The 22,585-nt window shown below is 37.5% G+C and overlaps 1 protein-coding gene across 5 annotated transcripts in view; it reads left to right on the top strand.

The window, feature by feature from the left end:
• Nucleotides 1-22,585, top strand: part of arhgef18b (rho/rac guanine nucleotide exchange factor (GEF) 18b) — a 68,762-nt gene that overhangs the window by 20,625 nt on the left and 25,552 nt on the right. For all 5 annotated transcript variants that reach the window (XM_053634426.1, XM_053634423.1, XM_053634424.1 and 2 more), the window contains 8 exons: nt 581-689; nt 2,034-2,259; nt 13,808-13,875; nt 14,621-14,672; nt 17,943-18,078; nt 18,158-18,264; nt 19,968-20,108; nt 22,047-22,297. In XM_053634426.1, the coding sequence (XP_053490401.1) occupies nt 581-689; nt 2,034-2,259; nt 13,808-13,875; nt 14,621-14,672; nt 17,943-18,078; nt 18,158-18,264; nt 19,968-20,108; nt 22,047-22,297 (1,090 nt within the window). The remainder of the gene's footprint in view (nt 1-580; nt 690-2,033; nt 2,260-13,807; nt 13,876-14,620; nt 14,673-17,942; nt 18,079-18,157; nt 18,265-19,967; nt 20,109-22,046; nt 22,298-22,585) is intronic.

Raw genomic sequence — 22,585 nt, 5'->3', positions numbered from 1 at the left:
TGTCCTCTATTCTTCAGTTACAGTGAAGGAGGCGTGTCCTCTATTCTTCAGTTACAGTGAAGGAGGCGTGTCCTCTATTCTTCAGTTACAGTGCAGTAGGCGTGTCCTCTATTCTTCAGTTACAGTGAAGGAGGCGTGGTCTCTCTGCATAAGAAACAGTAAATTAAGCGTAGACTGTGTGCTTCTGTCACATAGTGGTCTCTGAGTCTGTCAGTCACAATAAAGGAGGTGTGGTCTCTGTGCATAAGAAACAGTAAAGTGTAGTCTGTGTGTTTCTGTCATAGTGAAGGAGGAGTGGTGTGGCCTCTGTGTCCATCAGTTGCAATCAAGGAGGCGTGGTCTCTGAGTGGTCTCTCTATGCTCCCAGTGAAGGAGGCTAATCATCTGCATTAGATCTTTAAAATATAGATATTTTGAGAAAAACTATAATTGTCAGGCATATTTTCACCATATTTTTATTTTATTCAGAGGCTACTGTTTTCTGTCATTAAAATTGTAAACTGTATATTAGAAGAATTTTTCAAACTTCCCCTCACATACTCTAAAATCTGTCACTTATCCTCTTCTCTGGGGACTTTAGGAATGAGGAAGAGGAGGAGAGAATGGAGAGGACAGAGAAGGGCACAAAGGTGAAACGCACTCTGAGCTCGCTGAGGAACCGAATGACCGGATCCTTCAACAAAGACAAGGTGAGGATACATAACACTCATGATGATTTATTATTCTGCAGGACAACACACTTCCTCTGTTTGAGCACCATGATTTGGATTACAGGAAATATTGTAGCAATATGTGCTGTAACTTCCTGTTTTTTTTTTTTTAACCCATTTGCATTTAAGACTAAAACTGAAAGTTTTATCTTGTGATGATTTGGTCAGGAAGGCATGGTGGCTTAGTGGTTAGCAAATTTGCCTCACACCTCCGGGGTTGGGGGTTTGAATTCCGCCTTCGCCCTGTGTGTGTGGAGTTTGCATGTTCTCCCCGTGCTTCAAGCGTTTCATCTGGGTGCTCTGGTTTCCTCCCCCAGTCCAAGGACGTGTGTTGTAGGCTGATTGGCGTTTATAAATTGTCTGTAGTGTGTGAATGGGTGTGTGATTGTGGCCTGCAATGCCTCGTTCCCAGAGTTTCCTGGGATAGGCTCCAGGCTCCCCGCAACCCTGTGTAGGATAAGCGGTACGGAAAATGGATGGATAGATGGATGGTTTGGTCATCTTACTTAGTTACATGACACGTTAACATACATTTGTACAGTACTGCAGTGATAGTGCATGAAATCTTGAGTTATATATAAATGTACATGTATGACAGGATTAATGAGTAAGTGCATGAGTGTATGTAAGGGTAACTGGAACATGGGTGGATACACAATCCAGTGGATGGGTATTGAATGGATAACAGGATCTATCAATTCTACTGGGTGGATGAATGGGTTATGGATGAGAGGATAAAGGAATGAATGTGTGTTGATGCTATAGCTGGATGTTAGAATGAGTGATGGGGTTAATAGATGGGTAGATGAATTGAGGGGATGATTGGAGGGATGAATATTTGGATGGATGGATGGATATAAAGAGGTTGGAGGTATGATGAATTAGTGGTAGGAATGATGGGTTATCTATGGATGGATGGATGATAAGATTAGTGAAATTTATTGGTTGGTTGATTTGATTTAATGACAAAATGGATTAATGGATTGAAGGACAAGGATAAATGTACAGTATGATGGATGGATGAATTGATGGAAGGATAGATGAGAGAATGGATGGCTTAATGACAAAATGGAGCACAGGATAGATGATTGGTTAGATATAAAACATTGGAGGTATGATGAATTAGTGCTAGGATGGATGATTGGCTGGATGGATGGACGGACGGACAGATGGATGGATGAATGGGTGGATGGATGATAATTAGTATTACACCAGTGCACATGCATGCAAGTTTATATACATAATAATTTAATAACATAATAAAATACAGTATATGAACATATAAATTTGAGCATGTTCTTTTCTGTTGTCTTTCTGTTCCAGGGTAAGAACCGTGAAAAGGGGCAGCAGAAAGAGAGAGACAGAGAGAGGGAAAAGGAGAAGGAGAAAGAGAAGGAGAGAGAAAGGGAAAGGGAGCTGAAGGAGAGCACTTGTGTGGTTAGCAGCAGCTGTAATGGCCACCAGTTTGTGCGTGGCTCTTTCTCGAGCCGAGCCACATGCTCACTGTGCAGCAAGACCCTGCAGAGGAAGCATGGTCTGCAGTGTGTCAGTGAGTACTAAACACACAGCCACTACACACATGCACACACACACTCGCATGTCTGCATGTGCACACAGCCCCTGCATGCACGTCACACACTCATACACACTCCACACACAGCATTAACCACAGCTACTGTCACCAAAAGCAACCTGTTTTCTTTCCATCTGTGGCCGAGTTTGCTCTTCCTATGGTGCAAAGCTGCATGTAGCATGTCTGCACAAAGCAAGAGTCCCAGTGTGTGGAAAAATCCCCCAGGCTAAACCTCTAATACCTTGTTAGAAGGGATTAGAAATGATCTAGCCAACTATAATGAGCTGTCACACTTCTAATAAGAATATAACCATAATGCAAGTTTATATTAAAGAAATAGTCTGATGTATGTCCATTACCCAAAATTTAGTCAATTAACCAGAATGTTGATAGCAAGGGTAATGTTGCTAGCAAGTAAAGGAAGCTGTATCTATAACTACAAGACTAGCTACATGCAAAATGAAGGCCTTAATCATTATCATTAACATCACGTGACCTCATTTTGCATACATTTGTTTTTTAATGTAGTATTTCCTGCTTAGTATTCCTTCCATAGTATTCCTTAATATTCTGTTAGTTAAGATGCATTTAAGAGTTGAGTTATGCATTCACAGTGAGTATTTAATGCAGGAAATGTGCACATATCAATGTGATAATTACAGCTAGGATTATAAATGCAGCAATATGTATATCAGCAATATACTACACTCCTACATTTATTTCAGTCATCTCCGTCTTCTGATTCATAGATCATCATAGATCATCATATTAATAGTATTGCTTTTATGTTACATTGCATTGAAATGAGTACAAATGGCTTGAAATAGGTTTAATAATCATATATGTGGTTTATTGTAATCTTATAATAATTCAATTCAATTCAATTCAATTTTATTTGTATAGCGCTTTTTACAATAGACATTGTCTCAAAGCCGCTTTACAGAAATATCAACACGGTATACAGATATTAAAATTGCAAATTTATCACAACTGAGCAAGCCGGTGGCGACGGTGGCAAGGAAAAACTCCCTAAGATGTTAAGAGGAAGAAACCTTAAAAGTTCATTATGAATTTATATGAAGTCTGTTTGGCCTAAGAGACACTAGATAAATGTGGCTATATTCATGGTATTTGTACTTGCTAAGATGTCATTTTTTGCATTGCACAGACTGTGTATGCTATGTTAAAAATGTCACATTTTTAATAACGTATCTACTGTACACTTTAATAGCATAATATTAACAATCATCATTGTGCAACATCTTTATCATTCGGACCCATTTTCAACAGTTTGAAGTGGCGTAGCTAGGAATTCATTTTTAAAGTAGTTGAGGAAATATGCTAAATAAAATCACTGCATGTGTTGAAGGTATTCAGAAATTGTCACTTAATTATTTAAGGCACAATCTACCGCCAACCAATCTCTGTTTATTAATAACGTTAATATGCATAGGAAATTAAATACAGTTACAATCAATATTATTCAACCCCCATTGCAAATCAGGATTATTGTGAAAATTTACAGACTTTCAGCTGTTTGCAGTGAACAAATCAAACAAAAGTAATTGAAATATTTAACACAACAAATGCTTCAAGCGGTTTCCCCAAATTCAACTGAAAATACAACTTATAATGACTTCTCCAGTTTCAGAATTATTCAACCCCTGAATAGAATCCGTCACAACAGCACAAATATGTAAAACAGCTGTTGTCTCAGCATACCTGATGTAACTAATCGAGGGCTTCATTAGTTGCACCAGGTGTGCTTGAGCTGGAACACATGAAATACCTGAACTGGTTAGATGCGGAAATACATGAAATGCCTGGACGGGGCGGAAAAAGGAAGCTATCAATGGTTGCAACCAGATTTCTGAGAAGGCAGGTTGTGAAAAACCCTCGAGTGACTGCAAAAGACCTGCAGCAAGACTTGGTGGCAAAAGGCACTGAGGTTTCAGTGAGTACAATAAGGCACGTACTAAACGCAGAAGGTATCCTTGCCAGAACTCCATGACGTACACCACCACTGACCCAAAAGCACAAGAAAAGTTGGCTCAAAATCATATAAATAAGCCACAGAAGTTTTGGGATTCTGTTCTGTGGAGCGATGAAACAACAAAACTGGACCTTTTAGGCTTTATCAGCGGTATGTCAAGAGGAAGAAAATGAAGAAAGAACACTCTGTCCACAGTCAAGCATGGTGGTGGCTCGGTGATGCTCTGGGGCTGCTTTGCATCCTCTGGCACTGGAAACCTGCAGAGTGTGGAAGGCAAGATGGATTCATTGACGTATCAGGAAATCCCAGGAGAAAACGTCATGCCGTCTATGAGGAAGCTGAAGCTTGGGCGTCATTGGACCTTCCAACAGGACAATGATCCCTAGTATACCTCAAATTCCACCAAGGCTTGGTTGCAGAAGAAGTCCTGGAAGATTCTACAGGGCCATCACAGTCACCTGACCTGTACCCCATAGAAAATCTCTGGTGGGGTTTGAAGAAAGCGGTTACAGCACACAAACCCAAGAATATTACTGAACTGGAGGCCATTGCTCATGAGGAATAGGCTAAGATTCCTCAGGAACGCTGCCAGAAGCTGGTGTCTGGCTTCGCATCTCATTTGCAGCAGGTCATAACAGCAAAAGCGTGCTCTACTAAATACCAAAGATGCTTGCCATGAAGGGGTTGAATAATTTTGAGACTGGAGAAGTTATTATAAGTTGCATTTTCAGTTGAATTTGGGGAAACCACTTGAAGCATTCATTGTTTTGAACTATTTCAATTGCTTTTGTTTGATTTGTTCATTGCAAACAGCTGAAATTCTGTACATTTTGACAATAAACCTGACTTGCAATGGGGGTTATATAATTTTGATTGCAATTGTATGTTATGCCATGGCTCTGCATTTTGCTTTTTGCTTTCTATTTAGCTGTATGACATACACAAGCACTGATCTTTGTGCAAATTAATCAAACTAACAAGATCAGCAAAGATAAAATCAGCCTTAAACACAAGGTAGATGTTAGGGAGATGTTTCCATGTATCCAAAGTCTGGCATCATAAATCAATAATCAAAAGGAGTGCTTAGAAAATATGCTTTGTTATACCTAAAAATGATGGTCATTCCAATATAACTGCCCTTCATAGGGAATAAACATAAAATGACAGTTGTGCAGCAAAACATTTTAGAGTTATGAGCTGAAATGTGTATCCATTATTGGCCTGTTGGTGCACCGCAAAAGACATTTCATCTTGTCAAGTGAAAATATCTTGAATATAGTCAAATATATCTAGTATTTCTTATTATAAGATTACAATAAACCAAATATAAGATCATTAAACCTATTTCTGGACATTATGACTCATTTCAAGCTTGTAGTTTTCTTATTCTATTGGCGGATAACACATGGCTAAATGTCTGCATTAAAGCTGAAAGAATAAAGCAACATAAATGTTTACTTTTTAAACTGAAATAACATTTCTATCACACAAAACTGCTGCGATAAAAAATGTTTAATCTATTTAAAGCATGAGAACACATAAACCTTGGCTGTCATTTAGAGCAAGTGTTAGTTAATTTTGTCACTCTTACTTCCTCAGTCTGATGAAACTTCTGCAGTATGGCAGTTTTCACAGCTCATTGTTTAGAGGAAAGGGGAAATAAATGTCTTCACAGTCCATTTGTTGTTTAAAGCCCATATCGCATTTAAATATCAGGGGAAAGTTCCCTGTGCTCATTTCATCCAGCATGAAGCATGGTGTCAATTCACCATTGTTTATATTGTGCATTAGAATACAAGTGTCAGCCAGAATGCTGTGCAATAAAATCAAGTAAATTCAAACAGCAATGAAAAAATACAAATAAAATAAAATAAATGAATAAGCAGAAAACATTAAAGGACAGAAACAGAAGACTCATTACTACAGATCTTAAAACGATTCAAACACCTGTTTTAAGTTTTTTAACTGAATTTGAAAATGTCTCCCTTGGAATGCCTATATAAAATGCCTATATAAAATGGGTATGCTGTTCCATAATCTCAGAGCTGCAACAAATAAAAACCTGGTCACCTTTAAACCAAATGCAATACAATTTGATTGCTGTATTACATTGAATCTTGTTTAAAATTCAAACTACAAAACACGATTTTCATTCATCAGACTCCTCGTGGATACTGATTATGATGAAAACTCAAGACTTCTGTATACAATTGATTTGGGGCAGGGCTACGTATGTAATGTTTTAGAACCAATCATGTACGAGGTTATGGGATAATGTGGTAACATTTTAGCCCAAGTTCCTGCTTTCTAATCTAACTTTTAGCTAACTAATGTTATAGTGATGTTGTTGGTTAATAAATAAATTGAAATAAATTGCTAAGAAACTTTCATTGCCAATTTGGGACTTGTGTGCTGTATCAAATGGAGGCTAGTTGACTAGCAGGCTAATGTTATGTTAGCTAAGTAGTCAGCTAGCTAAGTTAGCTAATTCCATTGATTATTATGATGTTATTAGGACACCTAATTATAAAGATTCTCTAATTAGCTCACAGCTCAACTCTAAGACTCAATTTAATCTGTAATGTTGGCACTTTGAGATAATAAGCTAATGGATGACACACTCTTTAATCTCAGGGGTTATAATAACGAGCTGATGGAATATTCCAGACGAGTGGGAGTAAAGGTGCAGGACAGGGAAACGCTACCAGATAATATGCGTTGTGTGAGCTTAAAATGGGTTTGTGAGAGTCGACACTGAAACAGTAAGTACATAAAGGAAAGGGGAACGACTGATTTAGAATTCAGCAGCGATGTGAGCCACTCAGTTAGCTTGATGAACTGTTTATTTGTTGCTTGGGTTTAAAACTGCATGACCAAAGAGGGTCTTTTATGTTTATGTTGAGTCACACAGGCTGACAAAAGCCATGATCACTAAGGAACAAGCGGCCATTGAAAAGCATCAACCAGTGTGCCTGGGGAATATGATGGATAATTGTTCAAGCGAGATTTGCTTACTAAACAAATCCAGCTGATGTATTTCATCAGGCTTCATGCAGCTCAAGCTGAAGGTGGAAAGCTACGGTTTCCTGTCATCAGTCACAGAGCTTTGAAAAGCAATAGATATGACACAACAAAGCTGCATACACAAATTACACGCTTATAGATTTTCATTTAACCTACAATCAAGAGGGATTTAAGGCATTTTCAGTCTAAAATTGTGCATCAATATTTATGTGGGAAAGTTACACATATTTGGAGTTGGTTTATGCACCTGATTAAGTCAAATTTCCGGGTTCAGATTGCACAAGTCACCTGCGTGTAGTTCATGCCAGATTTTGTCAGATTTTTCTCCAGTAGACGTGAGAAAAGTGAGGGAAAATGCAAGAAATTGAAAAACAACACACTCCCCTTAAAATCAAATTACCAGAAAATTCTCATTGATTGTCTTAGGGATATTAAATGCTGGATGTCTAAAAACTTTCTCCAGTTAAACAATGACAAGAGAGAAGTGATTATATTTGCTCATTCAGACACTAAAAGAGATATAGCCAAAAAATTTGGGCAATTATCAACTAACATTACAAAGCATTGACAAAAATCTTGACATCTTATTCCTCTTATACCACCGTGATTTAGCAATGATTAAAAAACATTTTTAATTGAAACATCATACTTTTATTGACATATTTATACTTTTTTATGGTTTTAATGTGGTGGAACATCCACAAAACAAGTTGGTTCCTGTTCTCACTTACATTATAGAAGCTATAAACAGTCGTTCCTTCACCATCCTTTCTCTTTTTTCTCTCTTTTGAAGTTAATAAGACAAAAACAAAACAAAACAAAACAAACAAACAAACAAAAGCCCATGCAGCGCTGCCACTGGAGACTCCTTCCATAAATTTTACATAAACCCTCTTCTCACAGAAAACGTCACCATATCAATGATTATACACTTTTTTATAATCTGTCTGCACAAATCCCTTTGTAAATTGTTATTATACCGTAGAAATTGCGCTATCGTCAGAGCTGTTATTATAGATCATTAATCAACACATTCTAACCAATCAGATTCGAGATTCAACAGTGAAATGTTATTATTATTATTATTATTATATTCATGATGAGAAACAGCACTGATTGACTCATTAAACCTTCGGAATGCACCGAGTTTGCTCCCACAATGCCTTGGGAGCTCGGGAGAGGACAGAGGGTTAATCCTCAAACGACTTCGTATTAGATAAATAGTGAACTACATAGGGGCTAGGGCCGGTATTGAATGGTGGAGCCATACAGTGCAGGAATATAGGGAGTAGGGAGAGATTTGGGATGAAGCCGAGAGAAATCAACAGCAGTCCGAGAGCAGCAGGATTACTGGCGGCTGTAACGCTGAAGCGGTTGTCAAACAGATCTGTTTTGACTTTTAAATAAAATCCTGGAAGGAAGCTGTTTGGAAGTGAGCGGAATTGTGGAGTTAAACCGCTCAGCTGTGTCACACGTTACAGGTGCGTTTTATGTGAGAGTGTGTGAGCGAGCGAAAGAGAGAGAGGGAGGGAGTGAGAGTGCGCACGCAGAGCTTTTATTTATTGTCTACCATTATTAGCCAAGCATTTCGGCCTGATTTGTTTATTGTTTTATCATCTTTGTTTGTTTAATACAGAACACTTCCTGAATCTGTCTAATACCATGTTGTACAATACTACGCTATGAATTAAACTGACATTATGGTTCTTTTTCTTTTCTATTTTTTTTTAATTGCACGCCTCACCTGTTCGCCATCATTATTTCTAATATGTAGTCACGTTAGCTTTAGCTTTAGCCGACCAACATGGCTAGACTTTGAAGGTTATTTCTCAGTTTTTTATTTTATTTTAATAGTTTAAAAAACTATTATTTTAATAGTTTTTAGCAATAATTCCTTTATCCAGAAGTTGATGATTGCCCATAGCGCTAACTGCTTACAAAAGCTAACGCTAGCTAGCCTCATTTTAAGCCCATTGAAAGTGAATGGAGGGCTGGGTATGTCAGCGAGCAGAGTACTACTTACTGGTCGCTTTCTGAAGACGTCTTTCGAGGTGAAGTAAACAAACCGGGGAAAAAAGGAAACCGCGTCGTTTGTAGCTAACACCAACAATATTCAACAATATTCAACACCATTCAACACCAATAATATTCAACACTAACATTATTCAACAAGTGTGAGAAGCTAGTTTATAATTAAGTTTAACAAGTTAAAATATTCTTTTAAAAATAAAGTTTTCTTTGAAAATCTGTTTTATATGGAGTATTCATAGCTAGTTCTTTTGGATATTCAACACAAAATCCTACTTAAAGTTTCCCTGATATCAAAATTACTGTTTCAGAGTTGCTGGTTTCTTTCTTTTTTTCTTTTTTCTTCTCATTTTAATTTAGTAAGATTTCACTTCTGGGAAAATAATTACAAATTTTGTTGACTCATATTGTACTAGTCTTGTGTTTGTCCAATTAAATGCTTTCTCGAATGTATATATCCCACCCCGAGGGCCATGTCTTGTAGTGATGGGAAGTTCAGATCATTTTACTGACTCAGATCTTTGAATCTCGTTCAGCAAAATGAACGAATCTTTTTTTTTTTGAGTCATTTCATTTGTTTTGTTAATTTCAGCAGAATATAATTAAAATGTTTCAAGTTAAATTCCCCAACGCATCTAGTATTTATGCAAACGATCACATTTGGAATAAAAAATGAACTATAAGTTAATGCAACCAAGGCTGAATTATGAGAAACAGAAATGATTCATTAATAGCTTAGCATTAGGTCTTCAGGCGATGCAGTCTATTAGTTCACGTCACCTCCTGATCCGAGTCCTTCTTTCTTTTGTCACGTCACATTTATCATGTCTATTCCCCAGGAACGGAAATTAGTTCACGTCTCGAGTCTTCGTGGTCGGGTTGTTCGTTCATTCATCACGTGACCGCCTCATAGGCTGAATGCAGTGGGGCTGTGACGTGATGAACGAAGGACTCGAACCCAAAGACTTGAGACGTGAACTAATCATTTTTGCTTCCTGTACAGAACCTATGTTGCAGTGCATGCATGGTCAAAAATGAACGAATCACTCTCTGAGACAACTCGATATTCCCAAGTCATATTAAAGATTCGTTCAAAGTGAACGACACATCACTAATGTCTTGCTCTACTGTAGCAGCTTGTTGGCAGTAAACATAGTTTGTAGTCATAGTTTTTCTGACCATCACTTGGTGCAGAATAAATAGTCGGAGTTTGTGTGTTGATGGTTATGTGACTTTTTTGAGGCTGTTCAGTGGCCGAATGTCGCTTCCTCAAATTGATGGAGAATGTGATTTGGTATTAATATACTGTCGGAGTGTCTCCATCAATATAAGTCAGTAATTTTATCTACCACTCAGACTAGTCAGATGGCTCCTGGTGACAGTCCTGTGGCTCTGTTAATGCTCGACCTTGGCTAAACTGGCACATACAGCTTTTTGTCTAGCATATTGTCCTGGTTAAAGTACACAAACATGGGTAAAGGTTGTGGTGTGAAATCCTCCATAGTTGAAAAAAAGGCTCTCAGTAAACTCTTCACTGTTCTCTATATGTAGCTAGTGCAATAAGCTACTGTCAGGTTTGTTCATCTTCGAGGAGGTGTGCTGTATCTCGAAGGCTAATATGTTGTCAGTCTTGCAGTTCAACATTCTGCCACTCTGACTTTCTATTTCAAAAGGAAGTACAACATGGCTGCACATTTCTAAAGAAAAGTTCAAAGTCCAAAGAAAAAAGAGCTCAGTTTTACATTTATTCATTTAGCAGATGCTATTATCCAAAGTGACTTACAAATGAGAAAATACAAGCAAAGAGATGTATCAAGCTGAGATCAATACAAGTAGTGCAACCATACAAGTTTTATAATTGAGTTCTAGAGAAGCAAAGTGCGCAGAGTCGAGGTGTAAGAGCCAGAGTAAGTTTGTGTTTCTTTTTTATTTAATTTTTATTTTTTATAATTATACAGTTTTATTCTGTATAATAGAGTTCATACAAATGCTTAAAAGTCTTAAAAATGTTTGCTTTCTAAAGTTAAGAAAAATTGACAAGGTTTAAAATTTTGAATAAAAACTGGAGTGTGATCTTTCCATTGGCATTTCAATTGGACATTGTGTTAAAGAGGCAATTTTATAGTGTCATTAGCCTTGTGTATATTTTTTTTCCTCTGAGCCTCCAAAATCTGTTGTTATTAAACGCAGTGGATAAACTGTACAAATTCTGTATAATGCATATTTGAAAGTGACTGATTTTTCGCTTCACGTTTTGCTACGTTAAAGCCTTTGTGGAATTTATAAACCTTCATTTCATTAGCATTGTCCCTTGTTTTCTGCTTTAGAGCTCTTAGACATGAAGTGCTGACTTTTTCCCTTCATATCAGCATTTCTTGGCCTCGCTGTGTGCTGGACCGAGTGGTCACATGGGGCTGATTGCACTTGGCAAGTCCGTGACTCTGTCTGTATTAACGCGCTTCGCTGCATTTCCTCCCTTTTTTTTTCTTTCCCCCAAGCCAGCATGAATTTCTTTCTCATGAACACTCTCACTGGGATTTTTATGAATCTCAGACTTGTGCTCAATTACTTTAGATACAAGGCGATAGAGGAGAATGTGGAAACGCTTTTTTTGCGTTTCCAGTTAAAACAGGTCAGAATAAAATGTTTCTGGTGGAAAAGGGCAAAGGATGCGGGACATGAACATGTTTGCTTCTGGGATTCTCGGTCTTGTAAGCCAATAGAAAACAAGAAGGAGGGATGACTTTTGCTGTTTTCTTTACTGCTGCTTATTGCACATCTGGAAAAAAAAATTGCCATCATGAGACGACAGAGTTTCTTGTTAAAATTTATTTATTTTTTTTCTGTCTCTGCCTACTAGGATTTTCTTGTTCGCAGTATTGGGACCTCTGACCATGTTTTAAGTCTGAAGGGTTGCTTGTGATAAAAGGATTATAAATTGGCGTTGAGGGGAAAACCACTCCCTGTTCCAGCACACGTGAAATTGAGGGTTGGGTGATCATTTTGAATCAAATTGATCTATTTAATCTGCTATTTTTGAGCCATATATGTGCTTTGGTCCCTTTGTTGTCAAGTTAAGAGTGTAAAATTGGCATCCAAAATGGTGGTGATATGTCTAATATGCAAAAAATATCTTGCTTTTGAATATTCATTTTGTGTTGCCCCAAAAGGTCACATGACCAGACATGCAAACTGAAGCACTGATGTTCAAGGCAGTGAGACACTTTGTGGATCAACATGAGTTCAGAGATCACATTCATAATACTGGTGATATTCGTTCATTTAACATGTAAGGTCTTGCGGAAATCCATCCATCAGATTAAAAATTTGTATAGACCGAGTCTCCAGTGTCTGCGCTAAAGAGGTAAAGCTGTTTCTCGACAATTTCAGGACAGTGGAATGTATTCTTTTGCGGTTTTTTGGGAACATGTCAGTCTGTGGTGTTATTGTTGTTTTTTTTGTCTTGTTAATTTTAAGAGTGAGAGAGGGGGGGGGGAAAGAGGCTGGTGAAGGAACGACTGTTTATAGAACTTTAACTGTAACTATAAATGGATTAAAAAGTGTGTTCTTAAGTATCAACAATGTAATCTTTTGTAATGTAATTGCTGTTGTTTAAGAGGAATAATACACTTCAGGATGTCCTGTTGTAGGAAAATAATCTACAGAGTGGTAAAAGTCACACCGCTTCATCACACCAGTTGTTTTCCTCGAACAACACAACTCAGTGTTTTATTCTGTACATATGAGGACCTTGGAGTTATGTGGTTCTAGTGGACAACCCAATCCCTAGATTTTTAGGATGTTGAAGTCTTTATGTATATTTCCTCTTTGCTTGAAACTTCACATGTATTCAGTGTGATTCATATAACACTGAATATGTAATGTTAACTCACTGATGGGGAAGCCCAGCACACATTTTAGTTTTGCTAGAGAAAACAAGTGATGGCTACACATCTAAAACATGCTTTTATAGCTAGTTATTATCTCTCAGTAATGCTGTTATGATGTATAGTGATGTTCACCACACATTATTGGGCGTGGCGCAGCAGTCTAAGGTTTCACCACATTGTGACCAGTGTTAATCCTGACAGTGTCACTTCGCAGCTGTATGCACGAGAGCCTGAGAGATATGGTGGCTTTGCATGACTCAGAAATGGCGTGTTATAAACCCCATCCTGTAGAGTGTAGCTGAAGTGTTAATTAGGAAAAAAAGAGGGTTTTCCTTGACTAGAAAGATGGCATACAGTATTTTTTTTTTTTTTACTTTTACGATTATAGCATGCAACAGTGGATGGATTTAAAAAAAAAAAAAAAAATAATAAAAAAATTTGTACATGTAGTAAAATCTGATTGATGTGTTACGATCTGCAGCATCACGTGTCTCGTGCCAGCAAGCTAGGTTTTTTTGGGGGGAGGAAACCATTAACTATTGTTTTGTTCCCATTTTTTTTTATTATTATTTCCCGTTTAATTTTGCAGATTGTGCTGTTAACGTTCACAAAAGCTGTAAGAGTCTCCTGCCTGAGTGTAGCAACAGCAAGAACAAGGTAAGATTTTTACACATGCTAATCCACCACATTATTTTTTTATTTAGCTTTGTTCTGAGCCGCAGTGATGTTTTTAAGTTTCTGTTCCAGCGTTCCATACCTTTATCGTCTTTTGGAAACTGGTTAGAATTAAATAAAAGAACAGTTAATAACTGTATTTACATATAATAGCCTACTCTACTTCTAGACAGTAAAACCAAATAAAACCAAACACTCCACTAAGCCAGAAACGTGTACTTGTGTTCAACATTCTCAGAGCCTCATTATTCTTTACTGTGTGATTTGTTGCTTGCACGTCTTCGGAAAAAAACCCGACTATAGCGGCTGTCTAACGTCAACTCTTTCTCTAACTATGCGTGCAGGAAGTGACAAATTCTAGACTGGAATTTAGGTCTATTGGGGAAAACTTTTAGGTTTGGATTATACTTATAAAATAACTTTATTAATCGGTTAAGCACGTTTTAAAATAACATTTCTAATCCCTGAACGATCACTAGCCACACCCACACGTGGTTACAGTTGCCATCCATATCAAGCTTGTGAGAAATAATTGTCCTGGAAATTTAAACTGGTTCAGTGAAGAATGTCTAGCTGGGCAAATAATTAGTATGCCGGCTGTATTTCGTTATTGCCGTATAATCTGCTCTCCGTGGGTTGGTCTGGTTTGAAAGTGATAAACCAGCAGAAAGGAATAAATGTAAGTCTTACTTAGTGATTTTTTTTTTTTTTTTTTCTTTCTTGACAGAGTAAAGATTTTGCCCTGAAGAGCCAAGCGGCTGCTCAGCCCTATAGTCAAGGTGAGTTAAAAAGCTGTTATTGACAGACCAGTTTTCATTGTCTTGTTATAAAGTACTAATATGAATATGGTGTTTTTTTTTGCAATAAAATAGGTTTAAAATTTCAAACAATGTGAACCAACAGAGGTGTGCTACACCTGAATCTGATTGGTCAGAAGGTGTTGATTAATTTTCTGTAACAGTAGCACTGACCGTAGTGCAGCTGCAAATCACAGGTTTATTTATAATTAACGCCCTTGTTCTAATACGTTATCGTTTCTGTAGCAACAGCACAGGGATTTGTACGGTGGCTGCTACACAAAGCTCATTGATATGGTGAAGTTTTCTGTAACGGGATGTTTAACATTTATGGAAGGAGTCTCCAGTGTCAGCACTTTGTAACAAAGGGGGACTGAAGAAGCGAGGGCTCCCATTTGGCTGGTGAGAATGTCCAAAGTGCAGTGGGTTAGAAAGCAGAGTCAAAGAGAGAAGTACTCCAAGCCATCATAAATCCCCTTTTTTGGGTTATTTGAAGATCCAGATTAGCACTATGTGAAATGTAGAAACGTATATCTGGAGCAGTTGCTGGAAAACATTAAACGGAGGAAACACAAACAGACATAGTCGCAAACAAACAGAAAAGCCGATGAGCAGCGGCAGATAAAACGTGCACAGCATGCACTCGACCGGAAACCAGGAAAAGTGCGTTTATAGGTAAATCATCAACTTTGGGGTATAACAGTAACTGTGCTTCATCACACCACCCCATCACTGATTATTTTACTGTAACAGTATGCTGGCAAACTTTGTATGTAGATTCTCCTTCCATAAATGTTAAACATCTCTACTCAACATTGTAAATGAATTATGGTTCTTTCATTTTAAACTGTCGAACATTTGCATTTAGGAAAATGAGTCAAATGAAACCTTAATGTTTTTATTTTGCATTGTGTATTGAAAATAGGTGCACAAAAGTGTAATTTTTTTTCAACATAATCTCCATTTCGTTCTGTATTAAAGGTTGTTTTTTTCTGCAGTTAGAATGAGTTCGCAGGATGGTCTCACAAACTCACACTTGTTCCTTATATTCTCCATTTGTCACTCTTTGTGGCTTCACACGGATGAGTACGAGTTGCCTGTGTTTGTCCTCTCCTGTGAGCTGGAATCCCCCCGGCGGCAAATTAAAGCTGTTGCACTGTAGCAGGGACGCTAATTAAAACGAAAATATGATCATGAAAATATGATTCTTAATCTGACATTCGACATCGTCTAGAAAGTTCTGTGCAACTCATGATGCTTATTGAATTCCTTCAGAGGTGTAGTTAGCAAAAAATTGTGATAAGGATAGTATAATGATGGTAAAGCAGTATAAGAATCAAGGCCACATGGACAAAAGGTGTCCAGAAAAGTGCAAATAAAGCGTTCTTAGTCACTGCTAGCCGTTTTTTTATTATTATTATTTATTTATATAAATACCCATATTACATATTTGACCCTGTCTGTTCCATCACTATGCATCGGTTATGTTTCCTCCATGCTAGGGGGCTAACTGATTTTATGTGGTGGTTTTTTCTTTCTTTTTTTCCCGTCTCGTCAAAACACCGAACAGCAAGACCGTCTCAAGTCTCCAAGTTGATGGGGTGTTTCCTTTGTTTTTGCATAGTCCAAGGTCAGAAATTCTGACTTACAAGTTGTAGTTGAACGCTGCATCAATTCTCAGTATTAATTCTCGATCATATAGTAAACACTTCTCTGCTTAATGTAGGTGATGATATACTGTGCGCAAAGTAAGCACTGACACACTTTATAATTTCAAGGGCATTTCCTATAGCTCCGTATCCTGTAAATGTTTTTTCTCTTATACATTCCCCACCAAAACTATTGGGATGGCATGTCTTGAAGACTTTGAGAGCAAAAATATAGATGCCATACCACAAGACGCAAACCACTCATCAGCGGTAAAAATCAGAAAGCCAGATTGGAGTTCACAAAGAAATACAGAGATGAGTCACAAAAGTTCTGGAACTAAGATTAACTTCTACCAAAGTGGTGGAAAGGAAAAACTGTGGAGGAAGAAAGGATCTGCTCATGATCCAAAACGTGTCCAAAGCTCATCTGTGAAACATGGTGGAGGTAGTGTCATGGCTTGGGCAGCTTCTGGAACAGACGCACTAATCTTTATTGATGATGGAACTCATGATGGTAGCAGCAGAATGAATTCGGAAGTTTACAGGAACAGTTTGTCTTCCAATTTACAGAGAAATGCATCCAAACTAATCGGGAGGAACTTCATCATGCAGCAAGACAATGATCCAAAACACACTGCCAAGTCAACAAAGGACTTTATCAGGGGGGGAAAGTGGAAGGTTTTAGACTGGCCAAGACAGTCATCAGACGTTAGCCCAATTGAACAGCATTTCACCTCCTGAAGAGGAGACTGAAGAGAGAAACGCCTCAAAGCAACCAACAACTGAAATAAGCTGCAATAAAAGCCTGGAAAAGCATCACAAAAGAAGAAAGCAACAGTTTGGTGATGTCAGTGGGTCACAGGCTTGATGCAGTTATTGCAAGCAAGGGATATGCAAACAAATATTACGTGTTATTCATTTTAATAACTTCAAGAATTATGTTACTATTGCTCACCTACAAATTGGGTGGTCTGATTTAAAAAAAAAAAAGATTCTACGTTTTATGTTGTTTAACATACCTCATATCCATCTTTTGATCTCAAACCCAAATGTCTTCGGTGTATAGCGCACAAACATAAATTGGCTTTGCCGTTCCAGTAGTTTCGGAGGGGAAAATTACAGAAAATTACCCATGGCAACATATAAACAATTGTAAGCTCACCAGTCACCTGCATATTGCTAGATAGAATAACATGCATGGGTGTGTATTTGGGAGGATTTTTGGGAGATTAAACCTCCCCAGAGGCCTAATGACATCTACTTATACCTCTCCGATTACTCTTAATCTCAGCATAAACCGTTCGCTCAACAACCTGTTGCATCGAAACCCCCTGACAGAACAGAAGCAAAAAGTGGGCTCGTCTTTCTGAATTTGCTCATCCTTTTTCAAGCATATCAATCCTGTGAATTTTACACTCTTGTTGATGATTGTTCATCCTATGAGAAGGCATGCGACAGAAGATGGGCCTGGTAATGCACAGGAAGTATAAAGCTCGGAGAAGGCTTGTGTCTGCTTCTTTGGGGTTTCTCAGTCAGTGTCACCGCCTCAGCTGGCATCTCAGGAACTCATGGCTCCTCCGTTCCTCCTCTCGTCTTTTCACAGCCTCCAGGGAGCCGTGCCTCGCCTCCGATGGCGCCATCCGCCCGGCTACAGGCATGACCGTCTTGCCCCGAGGAGCCAGCGGGCAGCAGAACGCTCACAGCACCAACCTCACTCTCAGCCACAACAGTAGCTCGAGGTCAGTGATGCGATGGGATGAGATGGTAGTTGGACAGATAGAACTTGAATCTCTTTCAGACCTTTCTGTTGTGTTTCAGCTCTATTACAGGGGAGATGGATGAAGTAGACGCATTCAGAGTTAAACGCCACACTGACGACACCATCTCAATCACTCCGTCTACCGCTGAGTCCATCATCGTGGAAGGTGAGAGTGTACATTTTTGTATGTATTTAGCATTTTGTTTTTTAGGGTTAATCATTGTCGGTTAGAACTTTCACGAAATTTGGATTTTAACCAGTGTAGTGCTGCTACAGCGGGCTACAATTGGCTGTTTAGGTTATGAGCATACAATGCAAAATATCATGAATGTTAAATTTTGTAGTGTTTCTAGCTAGAAACTGTGACAGTCCTACATAGAAGGTCGCTGTGTGTGCTGTCAGTGGCTGGGATATAGGATTTGATTAGCATTACTTGCATGTTATACGCAGCACTGCTGTGGTCTGTTGTAAAATTTTGCTCAAGAGGAACTCGAAACTGAAGGCTAAAAAAACTCAATATTCTGACAGTTTTAATTATTATTTTATAAATGCACTTTATTACATGCATAGAATTACATTGTAAATAACAGTAATTTAACCCTTGTGTGTCAATTAAAAAAAAGTTGCACATGGGTTCATAAAGGACAAAAATATCCATGTCCAAAACTGTCATAAAAATATTATATATTAATATATTTTTTTCCTCTTTCACTGATGCCAATAATTTTAAAAATGATTTTATTTTTTTTAACCAGCATCAGTTCTAATCATAATTACCAAACATTCATTAATTTTCATAAATGTAACCCTTTAAATGCTGGTTTGAATACATAATGCCACAGCTGGGTTTTTTTTTTCATGAAAAAAAAAAGACAAATAGTAATTCATTTCCATATACTAAATGCTTAACAGAATTTTTTTTTCTTTATTACAGTCTTTGATGTGTAAATAATTAACATTAATATTTTTTATTCAGTGTCAGATTGAAGAAAAAAACAACCCCCCTACCATTCAGGTCCATAAAGGATAAACTGTCATCGAAATATTATATATTAATAATTTTTTTCCACTTTCACTGACTTTGATCTCTTTTACCAGCATCAGTTCTGATCATAATTACCATTCATTCATTAATTTTCAGAATTTTAACCCTTTAAATGCTGGTTTCTTTACATGATGCAAAAATCTTCAAAGCTCAGTAACCTACTTTGACTCATACATGAGGTGGGATTTGTGATTTCCAGTGTAATATAATTTCTTTCTTTCAACCTGTTCTCACATGCAAAATTTTCAGTACGCACGTACAAACCACAACTCTGATATCCATACAAACACACCCACCGTAATAGCTGCATCATTTATTCAGCTGGTCTGCAGCGCTCTATAATACAGCAGAATCAGAAAAAATGTAAAGCAAGTCTTTTCCCCAGAGGCTAAACCTGAGAAAATAGTACACAATTAAAAATAAAAGAATAATAATTCAATCTTTTTAAATCTTGTCAACAAAATAAAAGCCTATTAACACAGAATGCATGATTTTATGCTTAAACGTCACAGTGATTAGATAATGCAGCCTGAATGGGTTTCAGTGGGGATATTTTTGTCCTTAAGATCCTGAATGTAACTATTTTGTGTACCTAGTTTAAAATAGATTTCTGAAAGAAAATGATATTAAAATTCAAGTAAAATTTTGGAAAATTTATTCAGAGAAAATTATTTAAAAAATTTTTTTTTTAAATGTAAAAAAATTACAAAAATGTCCATAAGCGTTAAAATATAAATCTCTTGCGACCCCAAGGTGGAGAACCTGTGATACATGTTATGAACTGTAAAAGAACCTTGTGTGTGTGTGTGTGTGTGTGTGCGCAGATGCATACTACAACAACGTGCGAGCGGAGCTGGACTCGATGGCTCAGGACTTTGAGGTGGAGTCATGGAGTTTGGCCGTGGATCAGCATTTCTTAAAGAAACATTCCAAAGAAGTGATTAAGAGACAGGATGTGATATACGGTGTGTGTGTGTGTGTGTGTGTGTGTGTGTGTGTGTGTGTGTGTGTGTGTGTGTGTGTCGTACATACTGTTCCGTATCTCACCTACACACCCCACCTGCCACAAATCTGTGTTATCTCTTTCCATCAGGATGTGATGTCATGTTTGCTGAACCCGTTGTGTGTAATAGTGAGTTTGTATTAAGGAAGTGTTGAAAATGTAGTTAAAGTACTACATAAATATCCTCTCTTAATACACAATTTAGATTTATTTTTTTGTGTTTATTTGTAAACATTACAGTGGGAACACAGCAAACTGAAACAGTGACCAGCAGGTTTAATATTGTGGTTATATCCTTACCGATATATTGGTTAGCTCATAAAAACCATATACAGAACCTTTTAAACCACATTGTGATACTATTTTAAGCAACACACACTCCACTAGAGGGTGTTATTCAATTGAGAAAGAGGTATTGTTTCAGTGTGTGAACAGTCCATTTATAGGCTGCTTTATTAAAGTAAACACACACTGTCAATCCCACAATGCACCACAATAATTAGTGTATCCATTCTATGCCAAGAAATACCCATAATGCCCTGCTTGATTCAGACTTCTTATAAATATAGAGTATTTGTTTTGTAAAGTCATTTCTTTAGTCACGTGACGTTCATTGTTGCCAGGTTTCTGTAAATTTATCTGTGTAATATTGTATAAAATTATTACCGTTGATCAAATATTTTGTGCCCCATAATAGGGTTCTGTGTAGGGAATAGTGACCAGGGGACCATTTACAAATAAGGCTGGGAGATATTTCAACAGTACATGATGTATAGTTTTGGTAAAAAAACCACCAGGAAGCCCTTTTTTTTTTTTTTTTTTTAAAGTGAATTGATGGTTATAACAATAGCATATTTTTTTACCGAACTTAAACTCTGTAAAAAGGCAAATAAAAATGCTGTACAAACTTAACATTTTACATATTTAAATATTTAGTACAAAATTGTAAAATTCTTACATTTTTAAAGATTTTGTCATTTTAAAAACGTTTTACAGTTTTTAAAATATTTGGTACAAGATCTTAACATTTTACCGTTTTAAAGATTCTCTCATTTTAAAAAATACACTTTTTTATTACAAATATCAGTTTTAAAGTTTTATAATGTTAAAGATTCAGTCATTTTTAACAGCATTTAAACTATTTAAGATTCACCAAAAACAAATAACATTGCAGTTTTAGACTCATAAATCCTTTTGCAATTTTAGTAGAATTTTGATTCAGTACATAATTGTAACATTTTTGCCTCGCACCTCTGGGGTGTGGGTTCGAATCCTGCCTCTGCCCTGTGTGCCTGGAGTTTGCATGTTCTCTCCGTGCTTCAGGGATTTCCTCCGGATACTCTGGTTTTCTCCCCCAGTCCAAAGACATGCATTGTTGGCTGATTGGCATCTCTAAATTGTCCGTTGTGTGTGTGAGTATGCGTACCCTGTGCCCACCTCGGATATGGTGCCACCCTCCTTGTCCCCAGAGTTCCTTGGGATAGGCTCCAGGCTTCCTGTGACCCTGTGTAGGATAAGTGGTATGGAAAAAAGATGGATGGATGGATGAATATACAATATTAAAGTTTCTTACAAATGTAAAGATTCAGTACAAAATGTAACCATTAATTAGCTTATTTCGAACGGAGTTTGTAATTGTTGTAAAAATACTGATGGCACTTGCGATATCCCAGAAAAAGTGTACTGTAACATAATTGATCATGATATGATCATATCACCCAGCCCCATTTACAACACAACGATACTGTGCATTTCTCTTGTTGAAGTGTTCATCTTTTTCTGGGTTATTTTATTTTTTACTTTCTGTGATTGGAGTTTGGGTCATGATCGGAAGGCCACATCAGCCTACAGGTGTCTGTTTATTAGCCGTTTTTAATTGTATATGAATTGTTTTTTTTAGAGCTGATCCAGACAGAGGTGCACCACGTGCGCACGCTGAAGATCATGCTGCTAGTGTACATGCATGAGCTGCGTGAGACTCTGCAGCTGGACGAGCGCAGACTGGACTGTTTATTCCCGCAGTTGGAAATCCTGCTGAAACTACACAGAACTTTCCTGTCCCGACTCCAAGAGCGACGCCAAGACACACTGGAGCCGGGGAGTGACTGCAACTACGTCATCCACAGCGTGGCAGATATCCTCAGTGACCAGGTATTTCTCTTCGTTTGCAAAGTCATGATGAATATAGATTCTGACTGATTAAAAGTTGTTCTTTTAATAGTTTAGCTGCAGATCACAGGTTTATATTAATGTCCTTGTTCTCATACCTTATCGATGTGATGAAGTTTTCTCTAAGGAGATGTTTATATAACATTTATGTAAGGAGTCTGCCATGTCAGTGCCATGTCAGTACAGTCCGAGGTAAAGCTGTAAAAGAGAGATTTATGAGGTGACTGTTTATAGCTTTCACTGGTAAAATAACAGGAACTAACTTGTTAA

Source organism: Ictalurus furcatus, chromosome 10 (assembly GCF_023375685.1).
Source record: "Ictalurus furcatus strain D&B chromosome 10, Billie_1.0, whole genome shotgun sequence".
NCBI lineage: Eukaryota > Metazoa > Chordata > Actinopteri > Siluriformes > Ictaluridae > Ictalurus > Ictalurus furcatus.
This window is presented reverse-complemented; position numbering and strand designations above follow the sequence as displayed.